We start from the raw sequence: 21,864 nt of genomic DNA on the forward strand, positions 1-21,864 counted from the left end.
GCTGAAAATGATGAGTGATCACAGTCCCCTTCAAACACCTCGGTTTCTCGTAAGCCCGTTAGTTTTCTGTATTGACCGCGATAAACACGTGAAGCGTGAAGATAAAAAGAAAAAAAAAACCTTTTATATATAAATGTGTTACTGCATATTTATAGTTTAACCACATAAAGTTCATCTGTTACTGACACCTGCTCCTCCCTTGCGAACGTTAAAATGATCCAAAAACACTAAAATCTGCGCCACTGTAATACCCTCACATGCCTTGTGATCACATTACTCGTTCCTGTAAGTCATGTGACACGTTCTGGCTGGCAGCATATGGTTGTCTTGTGTAACTGCTGACAAAGAATGAAACAGTCACTTGGCTCTTTAATGAAGTGTCACCTCCTCTGTGCTGGCTGTTCATTAACTCATACCTGCTGATCCCTCTCTGTACTTTCCCTTTCTTGTTTTTAATGTGAGTACACGAGAAATCATCTTATTGTCGTAAGTTGGAATCCCCCTTTGTGTCTTCCTGCCTCCCATCCCTCCTCTTCCTTCCCTCCTCACTATGCTGCCTGCTCTATATGTGGCACTGGAGCCGCGTTAGGATTCCAGTCCAAATGTTTTCCATATTAGTTCAGAGTCTCTGATTCCAAATAGCAGCCATAGCTGTGTTTATGGTGAGAGAGGGCAGGGAGGGGAAGGGAAGAGAGGGAGACCGCAGGCGGGCTCATACACCCCAAAGAGTAAAAGTCGTGTAGAGACACAGGAAAAGAAAGTGAAGGCAGAAAGAGAAATGAGACAGACACAGAAAGATTCCTCAGACAAGAAGGAGGGCAAGAAGAAGAGAGACGAGAGCCCAACACCAGACGATGGCCATAAGTGCAGAGTCTGTCGTTTCCCTCTGCTCATCGCTCTGCTCCAGCTGCTGTTGGGGGTGGCTGTCACAGCCGTGGCCTTCCTTATGTTGGCTATCAGTCCCTCACTTTTGGCCAGGGAGACTCCACACTGGGCTGGGATCATTGTAAGCTGCATACTTTACGCTCTATCATCAGCCACTACACTCATTTGTTTGCATGGAACCTCCGGTTTCTGATACTTCTGCATGAGCCTCAGCAACACACCTGTGTTGTACATCTTTAGCACACTGTATGTCAACACCGGCCCCCACCAGGCTGTCTCTGGCCATGGGAAATCACTAATATTGTCATGTGGTAACAAATCTCCATCTGTCATATTCACCTGAATGCATACACCTGCATTTCCATTATTTCTCAGTCACATGCATCAGCTTGCACCTTCTGTTGTTCACACTGCATGTCCAAGAAATCTTAAACATCTGGACAGATGAGATGAGTCATCCAATAACAGCATGCCGCATTCCAAACTAACCCGCGAACACCCACACAGTGTCAGAAGACCTCATTATTATTTGCAAATATGATGTACATCTTTTTGAGTACCTCTGCATCCTTGCCATCCGGTCTCTCCCACATATACACGCACACATCACATATAGTTTCACACAAAAGTAAACTTTTACGATGCAAACAACAAATGAACGATAAGTTGCGTGTTTCATTTAGGTTAAGACTAGAAGTGGAATTTCAAGAGAAATTAACAAAAAGGTCACAAAAGCACTGAAAGTAGGTTAATGTTGAAGTGTAACTGATTGGGAGCATCAGTTAAACTGTAAACCTTTGAGGTTTCAGCTCACAAAGGTGAACTTTGTTAAGAGTAACACGTAAAAAGTGGATAAACTGTAAGTTGAAGTGTTACAAATGCACGCACTTTAACTTGTATAACCAATGAGGCACAAAGTGTTCATCTTTGTGAAATGTGTAATAAAAAAGGGGGGAAGGCAAATTTACTTATTATTATAGTTTGGGCTAAGACTTCAGGTCACCTTTCAGTGATATATGTTTTAAAAAATGTGTTTTTTGTGTCTGGGCTCTACCCCAGCCTATCACAGATGCCATCTGCCTTCGAAAACATCCCTGGACATCAACATCCCGAGTTAGATCCTCACGAGATTCAGCCAAGTGAAAAACACTGAGGTCATCAAGAACTTTCCAGAGAATCCTGAGTGCTTAAGAACCTGAGAAAAACATTTAAATAAGATGCCTCACGTTAGTCACAAGACTCCAATTGCACTGAAGACACAGAGATAGAGTGTGAGTGTGTTTGTGTGCAAGAAAGAGAGAGAAGGGGAGTGAAAGGGAAAGACAGAGTAAAGTAATCAGATGGCAGCTTACTGCTGAATCATGTAATAACAGGAAACACCTCTGAAAACCTGGGGGAAAGTATTTCTTTTTCTTATTCATGGTCTAAACTGTATGTAAATGTATGATCTACAAGTCATTCATATATGCTATATATATGGATGAAATGGATCTTTGTGGCGCTTAAAAATCATGTTGTCACAAATCATGTAGATGTTTTTAATGCCTTGATGACTGAGTCTATCCAAATAATACTAAACCCTTTTTTTCTGTTATGTTTAAGCTGTGTTTAGTTTCCATCCTGGGCTTTGTCCTGTACTGTATCACCTATGTCCCTGATGAGAGAACATCGAAGCAATTCATTGTCAAGGTGAGCTTAGCGAAAGCCTGATGACTCAAAACGTTTGCTTATTAATGCGAAAATTGTCCAACGATTTGTAGAATCAGTCAAAAATATGACCAGGCTTAGTGTTCAGACAGAAAACCTCTGCAGAAAACATTATTTTACTCCCTGTTAAAGTACAAAGCTGGTTGCGGGGAACTGCAACTGTCAGAAGCATAGAGAGAAAAGCATTTAACAGCATTCCTGTTTAAAAGTGCTCTGCAGGAATCCGTGTGAGCAGAGGAGTGCTTTCATTAATGCGACTTGATTGTACAGCTTAATTAGCCACACAATGTATGCAGCTGGAATTTCAAAGCAATTAAAATCAGCCGATCATTGTTTCCTGGGAAGGGGCATCCTTTTTTTTTGTCTGGGTCTTCTGTGCATACCAGGTTCAAATATGTAAATGATGTAAAGACAGCATACTTCAGCAGTATTTTGTATTAGGAAATGCAGCTAATTTGCAGAAAGGCTTGTTAAAAAACAAAACAATGCTAGCATGTCTATTTTGTGTAGCTTTAAATGTCATCGATGTACCTCAGTCACCAGAAAGACACAGATTCTGATCATTTGCATTTTCAAGTTCACAAACTAGTGATATTAGCCGATCCCTAAATGAGACAGTATTGAACTTGTTGAAATTTGACTGCATTGTTCATTTATCCATTTGTCTTGCATAGCAGCAAAGTATAGTGCTGTGAAAAAGTGTTTGGCCTCTTGATACAATGAGTCTTTCACATCGCTGTGGAGGAATTTTGGTCCACTCTTCTTTGTAGAATTGTTTTAATTCAGCCACCTTGAAAGGTTTTCGTTCATGAATAGTCTTTTTAAGGTCATGCCAAAACATCTCAATTGGATTTGAGTCCAGACTTTGACTAGGGCACTTCAAAACCTTCCTTTTGTTTTGAGACATTCAGAGGTGGACTTGTTGGTGTGTTTTGGGTCATCGTCCTGCTGCCCAACTCAAGCGTTCTCGAGCTTCAGAGCACAAATTGATGAACATTTAAAAATTTCTGCTGGAGAGAATTTTTTTTTGATTCCATCAATTACAGCAAGTTACTCAGTTCATAAAGCAGCAAATAGCCCCAGACCATTAACCCACCATTGGTTATGATGTTCTTTTTCTGAATTGCTGTGTTAGTTTTACGCCTGATGTATCGTGACATAAACCTTCCAGAAAGTTCAACTTTTGTCTCGCCAGTCCACAGAATATTTTCCCAAAGGTCTTGGGGATTATTAACATGTTTTTTTTGGCAAATGTGAGACGAGTCCCTGTGTTCTTTTTGGTCAGCTTGAACTCTCACATGGATGCCATTTTTGCCCAGTCTCTTTCTTAGTGTTGAATCATGAACACTGACTTTAACTGAGACACGTGAGGCCTGCAGGTCTTGGGTTCTTTTTTGGCCTTCTGGAAAAGTTGTGTTGGTCTCGGATGATAATGGCTCTCATTGTGGTTCACTGGACTCCCAAAGCCTGGGAAATGGTTTTGTAAACCTTTCCAGAGTGATAGATGTCAATGACTTTGTTTCTCAGCTGTTTCTTTAGATCATGTGTTTTTTGATATCTTTAAACTTACTAAACTTTGTGAGTCAGGTTCTGTTTGTGCTTCTTGATTGATTCAAAAGTCTGTTGTAATCAGGCCTGGGTGGGGCTGATGAACATAATTCATTAATCATAGTTAATTCAAGATTTTACAATGGGGGCAATTACTTTTTCAAACAGCAGCAGGTAGGTTTGGATAGCTTTTTTCCCTTTAATAAGATAAGCAATCATTTAAAAACTTTGTTTTTGTTTACTCAGGTTATCTTTGTCTGATATTAAAATCTGCTTGATTATCTGAAACATGTAAGTGTGACAGTTACATAAAAAAAGAGATCAGGAAATGGGCAAATATTTTTTCACAGCACAGTATGTCCTTATGTCAGGTGTCATTTCTTGTAGTTTTTTTTAGCCAAAAGTTTTATGTAGCAGAAAAAACTACATTTAATCTGCAGAACCTCCTTGTCTGGCCTTCAAACAGCCCTCAAACCAAAACAAATGTGTTTTAATTTGTTAATTTACTTTGTCAGTGAATACGCGACTACACTGTCTCTCTTTCTGAAGAATCTGTGGCCTTGCAGTGAGCTTGTTTATTAATTCCAGTTGCCCTTGGTTCAAAGAGAGAGCAAAGGGAGAGGGAGCCGTTCTCACATTAAGTGTTACTGTGTTGTTAGATAGGGACTCATATGACCACTTTATTTCTCATTAACTGTGTAAAGACACTCGTGACTATGAGTTTTGAAGTGCTCTGCAAAAGTGGACAGCACATAGACTCTTAACAACGATGACGACAACAGCATCCTTACTTTCAACTTTGGGCTTTCCGATCACCTGTTTAGTGAAGCCCACACTGTTCAGCAGAGTGCTTGTTGATGCACTTGCTTTACATGCATCTCCCCTGTAATCATCCATACTCTCCATCTCACAGCTGTTCCAAAATTAACATAAATGCAGTTTCAAATCAAGCACCACTCATCACTTGCATAACTCTATAAGCAGCATGTAACTGAAAGCAAAATACACCAGCGAATGAGGGCTCCTTTTATATAAGTGGTGGATTAAGATGAAGGTTTAGTGTTATTGCAATCGTGCAGTTGCATAAACAGCACAAAGCCTCTGTCACATTTTGAAACTGTATTTTTAGACGCTCTCTGCAAGTATTCTCACACAGGACATCCACTAAAGGTTGGAGGTGGCTGTAGCTGCAGGTCACTGGAATATATGTGATATCTCCCCTTCGTGCTAAGAGCTGGACCAGTACTCTTAGGGTCGGAGTATTCTGGGTAATCTCTTTGAACTTAATTTGCCATAGGCACTGAGCCAGCACGTCTGTTTCTAAGCTACAGTTTTGGCACTGTGGGGTAATCATGAGACAACAGGCTAAAGCGGGAGCCGGATTAGAATATAAAAACACATTGAATAAAAGATAGAAAATGTTTTCTGATGAAAGCTTTCATAGTGTCTGGTCTCACGCTAGCTTTCTGCCCCTACAGCTCCTGTATTTTGTCCTGTGCATGATTGGCCTGGTCATCTCTGTGCTGGTCATGGCGTTTGCTGCCCACCATTACGAGCAAACCAGCAGCTTCATCTGTGAGCAAGATGTAGAAGCCTGCGTCTGCATACTCGATGAAGAAGATCTACTAGCTCGCACCTTCACTTACGAGGGAGTCAGTGACTGCGAGGTGATCACCGGTACACTCACACTTTACTTCCTGATCCAGATCTTCCTCAATCTGGCCCAAGCGCTCATCTGTGCCGTTGGTGCCTTCATCATGTGGAAGCACCGCTATCAGGTCTTCTTTGCTGGTCTTCAGATTGGCTCTCCCTCAACCCAGCAGTGGCAGAAAGTTTAATTGAAGATGGCAAAGCTCACGAGGTGCCTCTGGTCAGTCAGCTCAAGAGGGAGGTTGACTTAACTCTGGCGGACTGGAATATTTGCCTTTTTGTGTGCCTTGGCTTGTTTTCTGTCAGCATTTCTGTCAGCCAATCACGTGGCAGCAGCTCAATGTATTTATGCTGGAAGTTGTACCAGCTTTGTAACAGCTTTTTGTATTTTATATAAGTAAAGTTCTACTTTCAGTTTCCAATTTTTAGTCCTTGAAAAGAAGTTGTAAAGTCAAAAGCAGCTTATTGTGTTTCATATTTTTGTTAGTTATGTTTTCATCTCATTCACAGAAATTTCATAACCACGACACCTAAAACACATCGAATCGCGGTGTTCTTGTACACCAGAATGAAACTGCCTCAAGAATTAAAAAAGCATTGTTCACACATTAGCAAATATTAGTAAGATGAATCTTAAACCTTAAAATGAATGCTTTATTTATTGATTACTGTAACATCATAAAATCCCCTTTTATTAAAGCCTTGTTTTATATTATGTGCATTTTGAGGTTCGTTTTCAGGTTTTAAAAATTTAAAAAAATCTTTTTTGATGAAAATCATTTAGTTTATTAATTTTGCCACTAAACATATGCAGCTCGCTAAATACAGACTTCACTCCCCTGATAAAAAAAAAAACGTTATCAAAGTCCTTTTCAGCTGGTACAAGTAAACGCCACACAGTTCTGAGTGCAGTAGCATAACCTGAGCAGGCTACACTTCATAAGACTGGTTTCAGACTGAACTGGGCTGTGGTGGAAGGTGGCCAGCAGCCAGCATGAGTCAAACAGCCTGTAGGAGTGGAACTGCTGCAGCCACAAAGAGAGGAGGGGTGAGACGGGGTGAGGAAAGGGGGGACTCAGACCGGCAGCTGGACTGAAGTGACCTATGGTGAATCATTTCACAGTGTTTGAGCTGTGTTAGGAAGCGGGGGGAAAAATAAATGGTGGTTTTTATTTTTAAATGAAATACGTTTCTGTGTTATTTATTACTACTCTAGCAACATTTACCTGCAATCTCAACATGCTAAGCAGGAAACGTAAGCATGAGTCAGTTTCCATATGAATGAAATGTATACCCAGAGGAAGAGTGTAACTAGTGCTGAATCAAATACACCCTACATTGTTTTGTCAGTGGTAAAAGGTTAACTAACTGAAGTCTTAAATTTTATGAATTAATTTCATGTGGATAAAAAAATGCCAGTAGTTACTCTTTCAAGACTGTCTTAACATATTTGGGCACAAATAGAAACCTTTTTGTCAGCTGTATGCAGTTGCAGTTTTCTTTTTTTTGTAATTACATACACAGGTACCAGGCACTTTAGGTAAAGTGTTGAGCTGCCTATTAACACAAAGGTCTAATCAGCCAATCACATGGCAGCAGTTCCACCGGTGTTGGTGTAATGGTGTGGGGGGAAATTTTTGGCACACTTTGATTTGCTTAGTACCAGCTGAGCATCATTAAAATGCTGCAGCTTACCTGAGTATTGTTGCTGCCTATGTCCATCCCTTTATGACCACAATGTGCCCATCTGCTAATGACTGCTTCTAGCAAGATAATGCACCATGTCACCATATCGTCATCTCAAACTGGTTTCTTGAACATGACAATGAATTCACTGTACTCAAATGGCTTCCACAGTCACTAGATCTCAATCCATTAGAGCACCTTTGGGATGTACAGTTGACAAATCTGCAGCTGTGTAATGCTATCATGTCAATATGGACCAGTAACTCTGAGTCATGTTCCTAGCACTTTGTTGAAGCTATGCCATGAACATTTAAGGTAATTCTGAAGGCAAAAGGGGTCTAATCTAGTACTTGCACAGTGAACCTAATAGTGTCTAGTGAGTGTATATAGATATCAAATGGAGACTGAACATTGCATTCAGAATAATTACTTGGTCTTTACATTAAAACATGTATTATTATTGCTGAAAACAGAGTAGAGTAAGCTTTACCTATGCTACCTGCAAGTTATGCCAATCTATACATCCATTCACAAGCCACAGCATATCCAGGCAGAAGGGCAGCCTATCACGATAATGTAAAACGTAAAAGCAGGCATTGAAACTTGTTGTTCGTTAACAAAATATGTAGTTCTCAAAGTAAAGATGGACTGCAAATGCACAAATAATATCAAACTGTATGTGACCATAGTGAAGACAAAAATGTTTCTGTTAAGGTTTGGTTACAATAAGCTTTGATCATAATTTACATGTGACTGCTCACGTGTGGCTTTCCTCAAAGACTATGGCATAACTTAAAAAATATTAACTCAGTGTGTCATTTATTGTAGGAATGATTTATTCATTCTGTTTAATGATTTATTCACACATATTGCACGATTCACAACTGTGTGTGTGTGTGTGTGTGTGTGTGTGTGTGTGTGTGTGTGTGTGTGTGAGACGGCAAACAATATTCTCCATGTGCTTGTTTTCTGTGATATGATGTCAATGCATCATGTGACCAGAAACAACTCAACTTCACTGCCATACAAAGGAAGTCACGTGGCAGTCGTCATGAGGGCATGGTTATTTATAAAAATGAGTGTGATGAGGGACCTTCCACCCACCTCTTTGGAAGGTAACAGCTTTCTGTGTGGTCAGTTTGTCTTTCCAGGCAAAACAACAACAAAAAAGCATCGTCCGATATCTGACTCTGGTGGCCACTGATGCTGCTGTGAGTCTTTAGAGAAAACTGCAGAAGACAGAAGATCAATATGTGTATTGACACGAAGGAAAACGATGCACACTGCATCTCTAAAATAGACTGAACAACATCAAGTGTTTTTGATCATTTTACATGCAGATGCTCTTTATATCCAGCTAAATATGGCTTGATTAATTCTGTGCATTGGTGTCAAAATGCCTTCCAGGCACAGAGGTGTCTCAGATGTTGCCTTATATTTACTGATCTGGGTGTTTTCCTACTTGCTCTAGTGAATACACAAAAGCTAAGCATGTGACTTGAAGATGATCCAAATGAGTCTGAGGTTGTGTTCATAAAGTAAACAAAACACTTATCATGTGCATTAAAAGGGCTTTGGTAATCACCAAGGATGAAGTTAAGCAGACTGTAGTCTAGGCTATTAGCCATTAATAGTAAATGGACATCAAAGTTAAATGGTTTCTCTCCAGGGTCACAGCATAAATATTAGCTGATCAAATTTAGGAAGTGATGCAAGGTGAAGCCGTGGTGTTACAATATAGCATTAAGAATTTTGCCAGACAGCAGTGATGGTCCTGATATTAGCCTCTCCCTCCTTTCCATTTCTGAGTGCAACACATTCCAGTGAAGCTGCACTTAACCCTTCTTGTCTGCACAGTGACAGCTGCTCGCCATTATGGCACTGCGTGAACTAATTTTAATGGCTGTCACAGGCAGCAGGAGCAAATGCAGGCCTGCCAGCGTAAACACTGAACTGAAGCCAAGAAGGATGGGCTTCTCTGCAGTGGCAAGACAGGATAAGAGACCAGTTTACTTTCTGAGACTTGTTAATCATTTCAAATTTCATACAGACGCACAGACAGACGCAGAGATGGGTTTGAGTTCACCACCTCCTCAAGTGATGACTGTGGAATTACCAGTGGGGATTTCCATGTGTGGAAACAAAGCTCAATGTAGCTAATGCTTCAGTTCATTAATGCCGTTAATATTTTTCTTCTTAAAACCATCACCGTTCAGCTTTTGGCGGGGTTAGTTTTTACACCAACATTTTTTACATTACTTTTAACTATTTTTACATATCCAATCTCAGGTGTTACAGCTTAATTTGTTGTGAAAACTAATGAATAATTGCACCTATTTTGCTTTCCCACCACACTTTCACTGATAGTTAATTACTGCTCTAGAAATCCTGTACAATCTTTTATTTTTGTAGTTTAAAAACTCTTTTTTTAAGTACTGAATTAAACTTAAATAAATCTAATTAGATGGATGTGATTATTTGAAACTATTCATTAACCGATATGATGGATTGAAATGACAAGGCTATCTAATTAAACATTTGGTATCTCCGATTGCTAGACAGCTAAGCGTACAGATTCAACACCGCCCACCCATTTAATTCAGCTATTGCACATTTTGAAACTATAGACACTTAAATCCACTTTTCAGGGAAATGGTTGCAAACTTTATAAAGGTCAGGCAGCCATTCATCTCACACATGAAGAGCTGCAGACTTAATAAACTACTTGATAAAAATCTGATGATGATTCTGTATTGAATGAAAGGAGGCCTTATGCTTTTTTTTTTTTTTGCCATTTTCCATCATATTTATTCATGGATACTTATATTATACATAGTCAAAGTTTCATTTAATGTAGACAACATCTTTACCAGGCACAGACAGTCAGTGGAAAGTTAACTTAAAGGCAAAGCAAGTAAAACAGCTTGTTACAGACAGACGATGAAGCAAGGGGCCGCACTATACTTAGATATAAGCAAAATTAATAAAGATTATTTTGTAATTTGAATCACGCATAGCTACTCAAGTACAGTACAAGAATAAAAATACTGGGCTTGAAGTGTACATAATTAGTCCCCTTTAAATACAAGGGGTGTAGCAAAGCTGGAAGAAGTAAATTTGTCATAACAGTCATGAAACTGAGCCGAAATATGAGCTCATCTAAAAGAAGACGTGACATCTTGCGTCCCCCTCATGGACGAGCACAAGTAAGTTAAGACTGGTGTAGAGGGGCTCACGGTGAGTACTCATCCATTTCCAACAAGAAGATTTGAACTGAACTTTACTAGAGAGTTGAAACATTTTTCTACACACTGCCTTTCAGCTAACAGTGTCTCAGGACATTGAGTGATGGAGTACGCCACAGTCTGGTGTTCATCTGTGCAACTTTAAAATAACTGCAGACTTCTCAACTGCACTTCACGAGGGACTAGTGAAAATTATTTACACTAAAAGACACTTTATAAAACAGTAGGAGATGGATGTTAGAGCAGATACAGTAAATTACAGTATTAGCTTACATCTCTATAAACACAAGGATGTTCATAACGTAACAAAAACCTGTGAGCTTACCATCTTCAGTCAAGATGTATCAATATATGATTTAAGACCATCAAGAAAGTTTTGCACAGGAAATAAGTTTATTCACATTTATATATATATGACATAGAAATCTGTAAAAGGCAACTGAAGTGGTGCGTTGAATGCGTATTTAAACAGAACACAAAGCATTCAAATAATAATAATAATAATAATAATAATAATAATAATAATACCTCAAACCAACCTGTTACTGTTTGCAGTTAAAGGTTTTTACCCTTTTTTTTTTTTTTTTTTTTAAAAAGTGCACTTTCAGCAATTGCAATGTTCCATTTATAAAAGTCAACGAGTAAGGCAGCATGAGTCTTTTTTTTCCCAAAATGCAAAAATACTCCTCCAGTTATGAACCAACAATTTTCTCATAAATACCAACAAAAATCTAAAAAGGTAAAATTCTTGATCTTAGTGTGCACACTCTTCCTCTGGAAGCCTGCGAGCCAAACACTAACCTCTGTGGGGCTGGCTGATCAGCACTATGACAGTGGTGGAGCAGAGGCCAAGACAGCTGTCCACAGGCCTGACAGCACTTAACCATTAACCTACCTTAACATTTCCCTCAGCTTCTGTCTGGCACGCTATCACTACATTGGAAGGTGTGTGCTGTGCCTGGTCAATCATTGATAGACCAGTTTTTCTGTACACAAGGGCCCTTATGGCTGAGTGGGCACAAAAGGCACACTGTCTCCAAATAAGGCCGTGTTTGTGTCACTTTGTGTCACAGAAAAGGCACTATGTCTAAAATTAAGCATCAACACTTGCTGGTCCCTTGCAAATTTTGACATCAGTAATTGTAGGTGTACATTTGAGTACAAATGTTGTTCTAAAGGCTGCAGTTCATGTGTCTGCGTTTCTCTCTGGCTTTATAGTGAGCCAATAGCAGCGCTCAGTGAGTTGGAATGTGATGATTGGGCTGAGGAGGACCCAGGAATCCGAGCCTCTGTTTGTTCTTCCTCTGTTCTGTCATCTGTTGAGGAGAAGGGGAGGAGAAAAAAAAAGCTGTAAGGTTTGTATATTCTGTATGTAGCACACACAGAAACTTGGTTTCTTGCCATTAATGTAGTAGTACAGTTATATATATATATATATATATATATATATATATATATATATATATATATATATATATATATATATATATGTATATATATATGAATAAACTTGCAGTACATGTAGATTTCTCCTCCAAGAGTGAACAAACTGTTTTAGTTTAGACAAAAATCATTGAATTTGTCATTTCAGAAGTTACACAGTTATTCTACAACATTCTTCTATCAATTTTAAATCGCCTGAGATGTAATCTTCTGCACAGCTGCATGAAAATAACCTTGTTCAACACTGCCGTTATGACTGGAAACTAAAATGTCCCTTGGAAACTTCATTAGAGGACACAGTCATGTGTGGGAGTGTGCAGAACTGTGACCTGCACAGTGGATGTATAAGAGTAAGTGCGTGTGTGTAAATGAATCAGAAATGCTGGTTCACATTTACAGTGGTTTCCAGTGTTGACGTCACAAATGGGGTCCATGGGTTCTGTGAGCCGTAAACTGTATATGCAAAATAAAGGGGGCGAAAAAAAAAAAGCAGGCTGTGCAGAAAGCCACACTGCTAAGTAGCGACACACATAAACCTACACAGAGTCTCAGCTGTGATAGTGTGCAGAGGTCAGCAAAAGGTTGTAATGAAGGAGGAGCTGCAGGAGAACTTTCCTCCCAGTGAGAAACAGTCTTGAGTTCATATCTGGTGTGAGACCTGCAGACCTCCCTTGTGACTGCAGAGCTGTGGTTGGGCCTCACCTAACCCTCCATAAACACACTCACCTCCTGTGGCGTAAACTACACTTTCTGTTTACCATATAGGTGGAGTAGTATTCATGCTAACCCTATGATTCCTTATTAGTCAGAATAGAACCGGCAAACTTAGATTAGAATAGGTCCTCCTGCAACTGACGCAAAACAGATTCAAAGATAATACCTTGCCATCTTTGTTCAACCGCACTGTAATAAAAGACATATTGAGCTGTTACTGGGGGTTACATGAGAGATCCCAGCTCGCAGGGAGATGTTACCAACTTTACTGCTTGCAGAGGTCGACAGTAGCTGTTCTCTTTTTTTTGTTGTTTTTTTTAGTGAAGTGTTATTCTGCCCCAGTAGGAGCTGTTTTCACACATTAGGCAGAAGAGGAACAAGGACAGGCCTGTGACTGGAATCACATGCAGAGGAGGCAGGTGATGAGAGTGATCAGTCACACTGCAGCAGCGGTGCTAGTCATCCAAACAGCCAGAGGCTCACTGGCGGCTCTCAGTTGTGCCGACTGCTGACGTGATAGTCACCTGTCGTGCTGCGTTCAGTAGCAGAATCTATCTGCATGAATAAACTGAGAGCATAGGGACTCTGCTAAAGCTATATCTTTTATGTGACCTCCTCCCCTGTTGGTGTTACGAGGAGTCATGTGACGTGGACTTCACAGCACATGCGTGGCAGTCAGCTACCGAACAAGACGCAGTTTTACTTTGTGCTATTAAGCAGTTACAAATAGCACAATGCTCAGAAGAGACCTTTTCCACAAGAGCATGAAAAATGCCTGGAGTAGCATTCTACCTGTTCTTTGAGCTCAGCCAGCTGGCCTGAGAGCTGAGCCACCAGATTGGCAGTGTTCTCCAGTTTCTCCTGCAGAGACCGCATCTCATTTTGCTCGTTGTCTCCCTCGCTGCTCACCAGAGACATGGCTCTCATACGAGGGAACCAGTCCAAGTTCTTCTCCTGGAGGAAAGGGGGAGAGAGATGGTATGTATGAGAAACTGAGAGAAAGGTGAAAAGAATAAACGCCTGAAATAAAGCTGACTCAATAGGTCAGAGAGATGGAAGCAACAGTATGTTGGCACACACGCAAGATTTGCATAGACACGTCAGGAGCATTACAGTGCTGAAGCCAGACTGCAGGAGGAGAGTAAACACAGAGGTAGTGGTAAGTGAAGACAGGCGTGGAGGTTTAATATTAATCATTTCAACAGAATGCTCTCCGTTTTGCACCTGACAGTGTAAATTTTTTAAGCACCATTGCTGTCTCTTGGATACAGCAGATAGCAATAATACACTAAATGAACAGTAACTGGCATTTCAATTCTCACCCACTCCATAAGCACACTGTTGATGCACACAGGAGATGAGTCACTGTCGTCTATCAAGAACACAACTGGGAGTGTAGTGTTACTTATGCGCTCGCGCGCGCGTGTGTGGTCACATGCAAAACGCGGATGTTTATTTTCTGTTTTTCTAACAGCGCAGCAGCAGCAGAGCAAACACTCTGCAGCAACGGTATAAGAAAACAAGGCGCATGCAAACCTATAGAATTATGTAAAGCGTGACTGTGTTTGTCTCTGTGTGGGTGTGTGTGCTGTTCATTTGCTACTGCATGGATATGTACACAGAAAGGTGTGAGCGAGCGTGTGTGTTTTACAACACGCGTGGCTCTTGTGCAACGCTGAAAGTGAGATAGGTTTCACAGTGACAGACTGCCATTGGCTTATCTTATGTAATATTCTTTAGGCAGTTCTTCTGATAAAAATTACTTAAAAGGTGCTGAGAGTGGGATTTGACTGGCACCACGTTAAGTCCGGTAGGAGGAGTGAGGTACTCTCCCACCTTCTCTTATATAAGAATAAACCGCAGGGATAGAAAGACCGATCAGAGTGCGAGACGCTGAGGACAAAGAAGAGGGCATGCCGTCTGAGGGTGGACAGGGATGTGGAGCGTGTCGGTTATTTGTTTGCATTTCCTCATGTGATCGGTTTAACCACTCTGCTAGGTGAAACATTCATATCGTGAGCTTACTGCTTTGTCCATTCCTCATCAACAATACAAATGGAAACTCTCAGAAACTGTTCATATCAGTTTTATATATGCTCGCAGTGTCAGATTTTTAACATTCAAACTCTAAAAAACTGTTGTGAATTTGACAGTTGTACACAAAATACAAATTTCTACTATATAGACTGAAATCATAATAATAGCACAGGGAATACATGAGAAACTCTTAGTTACTTTGTTACCCAAATCATAAGTGAACCTTCAAAGTAATTTCAGTTTAGCATGCACATGCACTCACCAGAGACTATTAGTTTTACCTTGCTAGCATATTGGTATGACAGCATCACACAGTTGGTGCAGATTTGTTGGCCACTCATCCATGATGAGAATTTTACCACATCCCAAAAGGTGCTCTATTGGATTCAGATCTGGCAACTGTGAAAGCCATCCAGGTGCAGCAGACTAATTGTCATGATGAAGAAACCAAAGCTTTTGTGAACTTTGGCCCCAATTTTTTTTTCCAATTCTGACAGGAGTGGCACCCGGTGTGGTCTTCAGCTGTCGTAGCCTTTCTGCTTCAAGGTTCAGGCTCAGAGATGCTCTTCTGCATACATTGGTTTTGTTGATGGGTTATTTGAGTTACCGGTACCTTCCTATCAGCTCAAAGCAATCTACCATTCTCCTCTAATCTCTGGCAATAATAAGGCATTTTCAACTAAAGAACAACCAATCTTAGCATATTACTTTGGTTTTGGTTTTGTGGGAAAATCCCAATAGATCATTATTTTGTGAAATACTCAGACCAGCCTGTTTGGCACCAAAAATAATTCCATGTTCAAAGTCACTAAAATCACCTTTCTTCCTCATTCCGATGCTCAGTTTGAACTTCAGCAGGTTGTCTTGACCATGTCTGCATGTCTAATTGCTCACTGGATATTTAGCAAGCAGCTGAAAAGGTGTAGCTAACAAAGTGGCCACTGAGTGTGTACACACACACACACACACACACACACACACACACAGTAAGTAAAAGCATAATATATCCACTTTAAGAGATGCATCAAACAAGCCGTTTTCTAAAGGAAATAGCTTAACTTACATTATACAGATCAGAACAATTGTACCTAATGAAGTGGCCAGTGATGTTATAAACTTTGCATTTTCAGCATTTTGCTAGGCTTTAGCTGATGCCAACATGAAGTATTAAAATTATCACATTTAACTGGTGTTATTATATAAAATCAAAACGCCTCATCTGAGGGTTAGAAACAGAGAAAAGGGGCCTGGTGAAGAATGGAACTGGAGAAATATGATCAAGTACACATATTACTAAAACTGAGTTTAAAACAAGGTTTAGTCTCTTTCACTGAAGTAGATTTATGATTAGGTGCCATTTAGTTGTGTTATCACATAAGCAGACCCTCTTCGCAGAATGTCAGCTTTTATTTTAAATGAGAGGCGACAGCCACTTTAAGTAACATCACTTATCTGAATCATTGTTAGCAGGTCAGTTTAAGTTGTCAGGTTACAGTTTGCTCCATTGGCCATTTTGCAGATATCTGAGTCAGATCACTCTGTAAATAAAAGGGTCCTTTCACTCCTTTACTGTACTTTGTTTTCTATTCCTATTTTTTCTTTTAACCAGAACAGTCTGTTCACTACTCAATGCTGTAAAGTATGAATTAAGTCATTCTATAAGAGCTTGACTGAAGATCTTTTCTAATTTAGGCTTCTGGCATCACAGGGGACATAAAATTAAAAAAGGAAAAAACACACAGCAAAGGCTGTGAGAGCTCAGAGACAAAGCTCCAACATCTGAGGACATCTAAAGCTCACTCTTAACAGCCAGATTAAAAAAACCTCAAAAATGTGAACATAATATCATTTTGTATGTGAAGTCCCTCATGTTGCCTGAAGCATTGTTTAATTAAAGAGTTAAAGTTAAACAGTGACTGTATAGAATCTAAATCCCACCAATGTCTTGTTGCTCTTTATTAGACTGTACAGTAATCCACTGTGGGCTATGCTGCACTGTCTCAATGAGTCAGGCTTTAGTGTCGCTTCATGATCAATTTAAACACATAACTGAGCGTGAATTTACAGACATTCATGTGCTTCTCACTCTGCTGTCGTCACCAGACCAGTGTGCGTTTATTTCATCCCGTACGGGTACATACTGTACATACAATCTGTAATATACTCCAGAAAAGTCAGGCTACTGATATAAAAGTGTGGGAACAACCTTAGATGTCACCAAAGACAAACACTGTATAATCAAATATCATCAACGCTAAAAGGTTCCAACCACTGTGTCGTTGTTGTTGTTGTTTTCTTTTTAAAAACCCAGGCTTCAATCATAGGTTTTAATCATGAACAATAATGCTATCCATGTAATTCTACAGGATTCATTAAACTTCCTGACATATCTGAAGGTATTAGACATGCTGTAAGCATGGAAACAGACATTTATATACATACAGTACAATAAAAGGACATATCCATTAAAACAGTGCAGCCTACTGGGTAAAATTAGTAGTTGAGAGTCGCTGGTTAGCTAAAACCATCTTTCTCAAAATTTATTTTTAATTTAAAGTATCTGTGCAGTAATGATTTTACTTGCTTTACTTTAATTATCAGTTAAGTATGCAGCACATAATTATTAAAGTGCTATGAAATATGTTTTTTGTATTATGTGTCACAACTCCATGGATCCTCTACCCTACATGCTTGACTTTGAGGTTAGTCAAGCTCCGTGAGGTTAAAATAATGGAGTTCAGCCTGAATGACGTAGCTGCACAACACGTCCTTGTGATCAGCAGCCACAGAAGAGTGTGAAAGTATACAATGACACAGCATACAACAGTGCACCAGACAAGCATACACATATCACAAGTATCTGACACACACACACACACACACACGCACACACACACACACGTTCTTGACTGGGACATTTAACAAAAAACCACAGCAGTACTTTCATCTCATTAAGCAAATTCTAACCTCTGTCCTCAGTTTACATCACAAATGCCGGCCCTTCGTTTGCTTCTTTTATTAAAGGCAATACGTTGCATGTGTGTTATATCAGAAATAAAGGGTTCATGATGTGACAGTGACTGTGTACATGTGTGCGTGTGTACGTGTGTGTGTGAGAGAGAGAGGGAGACAGAGAGAGAGAAAAAAAGAAAGGGACAGGGGAGCACGTGCCAGGCAGGGCTGAGCTATTAGCAGGCCACTTGAGATGGGTTATGTAACGCTGTGGCTGCTGCAGTACTTGCTGGGCCTGTAGTCGCTGTCATAATTTTACACACAAACACCCGCACACTGACTCACATCCACATGCACAACACCGTCAGAACAGTCACAGTGTAACAAGATCCTACTTTTTTTCTTTCTTTCTTTTTTGCTTTGCACCACATCACTTTATCCTACCAGATGAAATCATTAGTCAGGAGCTGTTTGTGTGTGCCTGCATGCATGTGTGTTTGAGGTCATCAGGTTACAGCTCTGTTCCATCACTGGGAGGGCAGTTTAGTTCATACAGCAGCTGCTGCCAGTGTTACCCTAAAACTGTAGTGAAGTAGCGGAGAATAGAGTTAAAAAAAAACAAAAAGATCCAATCAGTGAACTGGCACCAGCATTATTTCTACCTGAACATCACATCAAGCACAACTCTGTGTTGGGATGTGGAGAACACAAACGGTGCAAGCTGCTGCAGACATCTGCATCATGGACTAGCACTTCTCTCCAATTCAGCTGCTCTTTTACAGCTTACGTCAAAACACCGACGCTTTCTCTTATCAAGACTAAGTTACTGTGTGTGAGCAAGTGAGCAATTTAATACAACATTTTAAGATGACGGGGCAGCGAAGAGAGACTTTTTTAAAAAACAAAAAAGCAACAACGAAAAAAAACCAAAATAGGAATCCTAATCAAGGCAGTACAGTCTGAAACATGAGTCCCATTATGGCCTAGCAGAGCAGTTTATTGCATTTTTTGATTAGATCCTTACTGTCTGGTAAATGCTTACACAACTTGTGCATCTTCTGTTCAAAAAAAATAAATCCAAAATAAGATGAGTTAAAAAGCTGAAGTTAAGGTAAAGTAAGCAAACAACTAATACCCTAAACATATACCAAACTTAAACTTAATGAATGTCAGAAGCTGAATGCATCAGACAGAAAAACTATTTCTGGAGATTTTAAAAATGTAAAACGATGCTTTCAGTTCCCTGTGCAACCTGCACGTAGGTGAAACCTGCACCAACTGCACTCTGAGTACAGCACAACCTCTTTATATTTATTCTGACATGGTGGTAGGATTTTATATGAAAGATTGCAGTAAAGCACACAAGCGCTGCACAAACAAACTGTACGCAACAGGCTGTTTGTTTAGTTATCCACGTGCGTGCGCATGTGACTGTGTGGGTTCTGCAACACTTAAGAGGTGTTAATATGTAAAACCCAAAAGAAGTTAGAAGTTCATTTAAAAAAAAAAAAAGGTGATTCTTTACAGATCAATTTATTCACAATAATATTAATATTAGCTCATTCTGAATTCTGAATTTTATGGCAGCAACATGTCTCAAAGTTCGGATAGGGGCAACAAGATGCTGGAATAGAAAGTGGTACTAAGTAGAAAGAGGTGGAAGAACATGCAGCTGAACTTCTCAGAAGTAAAGATCGGTAAAGGTTCACCAATGTGCAAAAAACTGCATCTAAAAACTGTGGAACACTTTCAGAATAATGTTCCTGAATGTAAAATTGTAAAGATTTTGAACACCTCATGACCTACAATCAAAGGTTTTTTCATAATCTCTGTGTAAACGTCTGGATTCCTGTGATCTTTAGGCCCTCTGGTGTCAGTGCACTGAAAAGAGGCCTAAACTCTGTCAAGGAAATCACTGTACAGCCTCAGAAATACTTTAGTTCATGGTGTCATCCACAAATGCAGGTTAAAGAAAAAAGAAGAAGCCAAATGCAAACATGATCCAGAAATTCTGTTGCCTTCTCTGGGCCAAAGCTCATTTAAAATTGTCTGACGTAAAGTGGAAAACTGTGCTCTGTGATCGGACAGATCGATATTTGACATTCTTTTTAAAGAGAGCAGGACCATCTGATGGTACGGGGGTGCATTAGTACCTATGGAATTGGCAGCTTGCACATCTGCAAAGGCACCACCAATACTGAAAGGCATACAGCATACAGATTTAAGAGGAACAAATGCAGATGATGTTGTTGTCAGAAAAAGCCTTACATATTTTTGCATATTTCAGCAAGAAAACATACTGTAGCTATTGAAACAGCATGGCTTCATAGTAGAAGAGCCAGGTGCTGGGCTGGCCTGCCTGCCTTGAAAACATTTGGTGTGTCGTGAAAAGAAAAATACGACAGACGGCCCAGGACTGTTGAGCCGTTAGAATCCAGTATCAGACAGGAATGGGACAGCGTTCCTCTCCAAAAATTCCAGCACCCAGTCTCCTCAGTTCCTAAATCTTCACAGGCTCTTGTTAAAAGAAAAAGGTTGCTGTGTGTGTGCAAATTCAAAATTGGCTCGTGTTTCTTCAAATGGTGCATTTTCTTAGCCTAAACATTTGATATGTTTTCCATTTTCTGTTGACAATAAATTAAAGGTTTCTGAGATTTTTTGTTTTTAAGTACAATTTACACATTGTCCTCACTTTTTAAAAAAAAATTGGGTTTGTAAATTCCTGACTCATCATTGCATCATCACCCAGCAATACTTTGGCCTGGCATCAGAGAACCGACCTGTTGGAAGACCTGCTGATGCATATTAATTCAACGTCTATCACCTGTTTGTTATGCAAATTGTTCATTATAATGCCACCATTCTTATGCCCATCACGGCTGAATGTTAATCACAAAATGTGCCATTGTGCTCCAAGGCTTCATTTGAATCCATTAACCTAACAGCAACACCTTTAGTTGCCCTTACATCCTTCAACTTCTTGTCTGTGTGTCAGTGCGGCAAGTTGGTACATTGATGATAATAGGCCTGGACTGGGTTTAATTACTATTTAACCACACTGTGTCCCTGCAGGTTAGGAGCTCAGTATGGTGAGGACTACCTGAGTATAGAACCCCATCTCTCTCCAGCAGCGAGGGGAAAGGAGAATAAATTGGGATGCCTGGCACAGTCCTAGAGGCTCAGTCTCATTTTTTGATCACTCGTCTGCTGTAGAGGATCACGCTTCTATAGCACACTGTGCAAGTCTGCTAACTAAAGAGGCTGTGCATCTTTAAGGCTCTAACACGAAGACATCTGTATGCTCATCTGCTTGGTGCAGCTTGCCAACAAAATATGAATTAGGGGGTGAAATGAATGTGTTTGTTTGTCCATATGTTCCTGGAATAATAAGGAGGCTTGGGTGTGTTTATGTACCACCTTAAAAATGTGCAGTCTCAAATTCCTAAATCTTTACACTGCTGTATGTCTCTTAAACGTGATCTGTATAAAGAGAGTTAAGCTATTTTGATCAGACAACAGCTTGTGAGATGTACCTGTTAAAGTACATCTTTGACTTATCGTGTGTGTGCGTGTATACACTAAGTGACCACTTTGTTAGGTACATCCGAAAAATGGCTGATTAACAAGCAGCCAATGACATGGCAGCAATTCAGTACATTCAAGCATGTAGATGTGTTCAAGACAACACGTTCAAACTGAATATCAGAAAGAGGAAGAAAGCTGATATAAGTGACTGAGCATGGCATGGTTATTGGTGCCATACAGATTGGTCTGAGTATTTTAGAGAAATCTGCTCACACTCACACACAGAAAAAAAAACATGGATCCATCCTGCCTTATATCATCCATTCAGGCTTCCGGTGGTGGTGTAATGGTGTGAGGATGTTTTCTTGGCACACTTTGAACCGTTTAGTACCAACTAAGAATGGTTTAAACACTAACGTAACCCTAAACACCAAAGCCTAACCGAGTACAGTTGTTGACCATGACCATCCCT

General features: G+C 40.0%; 2 protein-coding genes across 4 annotated transcripts in view; one reads left to right on the forward strand and one right to left on the reverse strand.

The window, feature by feature from the left end:
• The first annotated feature begins 110 nt into the window (after positions 1–110).
• Positions 111–6,489, forward strand: sspn (sarcospan (Kras oncogene-associated gene)). The gene is made up of 3 exons (XM_084933061.1): positions 111–1,006; positions 2,488–2,574; positions 5,619–6,489. The coding sequence occupies exons 1-3, from the start codon at positions 779–781 to the stop codon at positions 5,976–5,978; spliced, it is 675 nt and encodes a 224-aa protein (XP_084789187.1). The 5' UTR covers positions 111–778; the 3' UTR covers positions 5,979–6,489.
• A 4,602-nt stretch (positions 6,490–11,091) lies between these two features.
• itpr2 (inositol 1,4,5-trisphosphate receptor, type 2) overlaps positions 11,092–21,864 on the reverse strand; it is a 61,751-nt gene continuing 50,978 nt past the window's right edge. For all 3 annotated transcript variants that reach the window (XM_084933066.1, XM_084933067.1, XM_084933068.1), the window contains 2 exons: positions 13,671–13,832; positions 11,092–12,037 (listed from right to left, as the gene is read on the reverse strand). In XM_084933066.1, coding sequence (XP_084789192.1) covers positions 11,957–12,037; positions 13,671–13,832 — 243 coding nt within the window. In that variant the 3' untranslated portion in view covers positions 11,092–11,956. The remainder of the gene's footprint in view (positions 12,038–13,670; positions 13,833–21,864) is intronic.

Source organism: Perissodus microlepis, chromosome 7 (assembly GCF_051167445.1).
Source record: "Perissodus microlepis isolate ML-2025 ecotype Zambia chromosome 7, ASM5116744v1, whole genome shotgun sequence".
NCBI classification, from domain to species: domain Eukaryota; kingdom Metazoa; phylum Chordata; class Actinopteri; order Cichliformes; family Cichlidae; genus Perissodus; species Perissodus microlepis.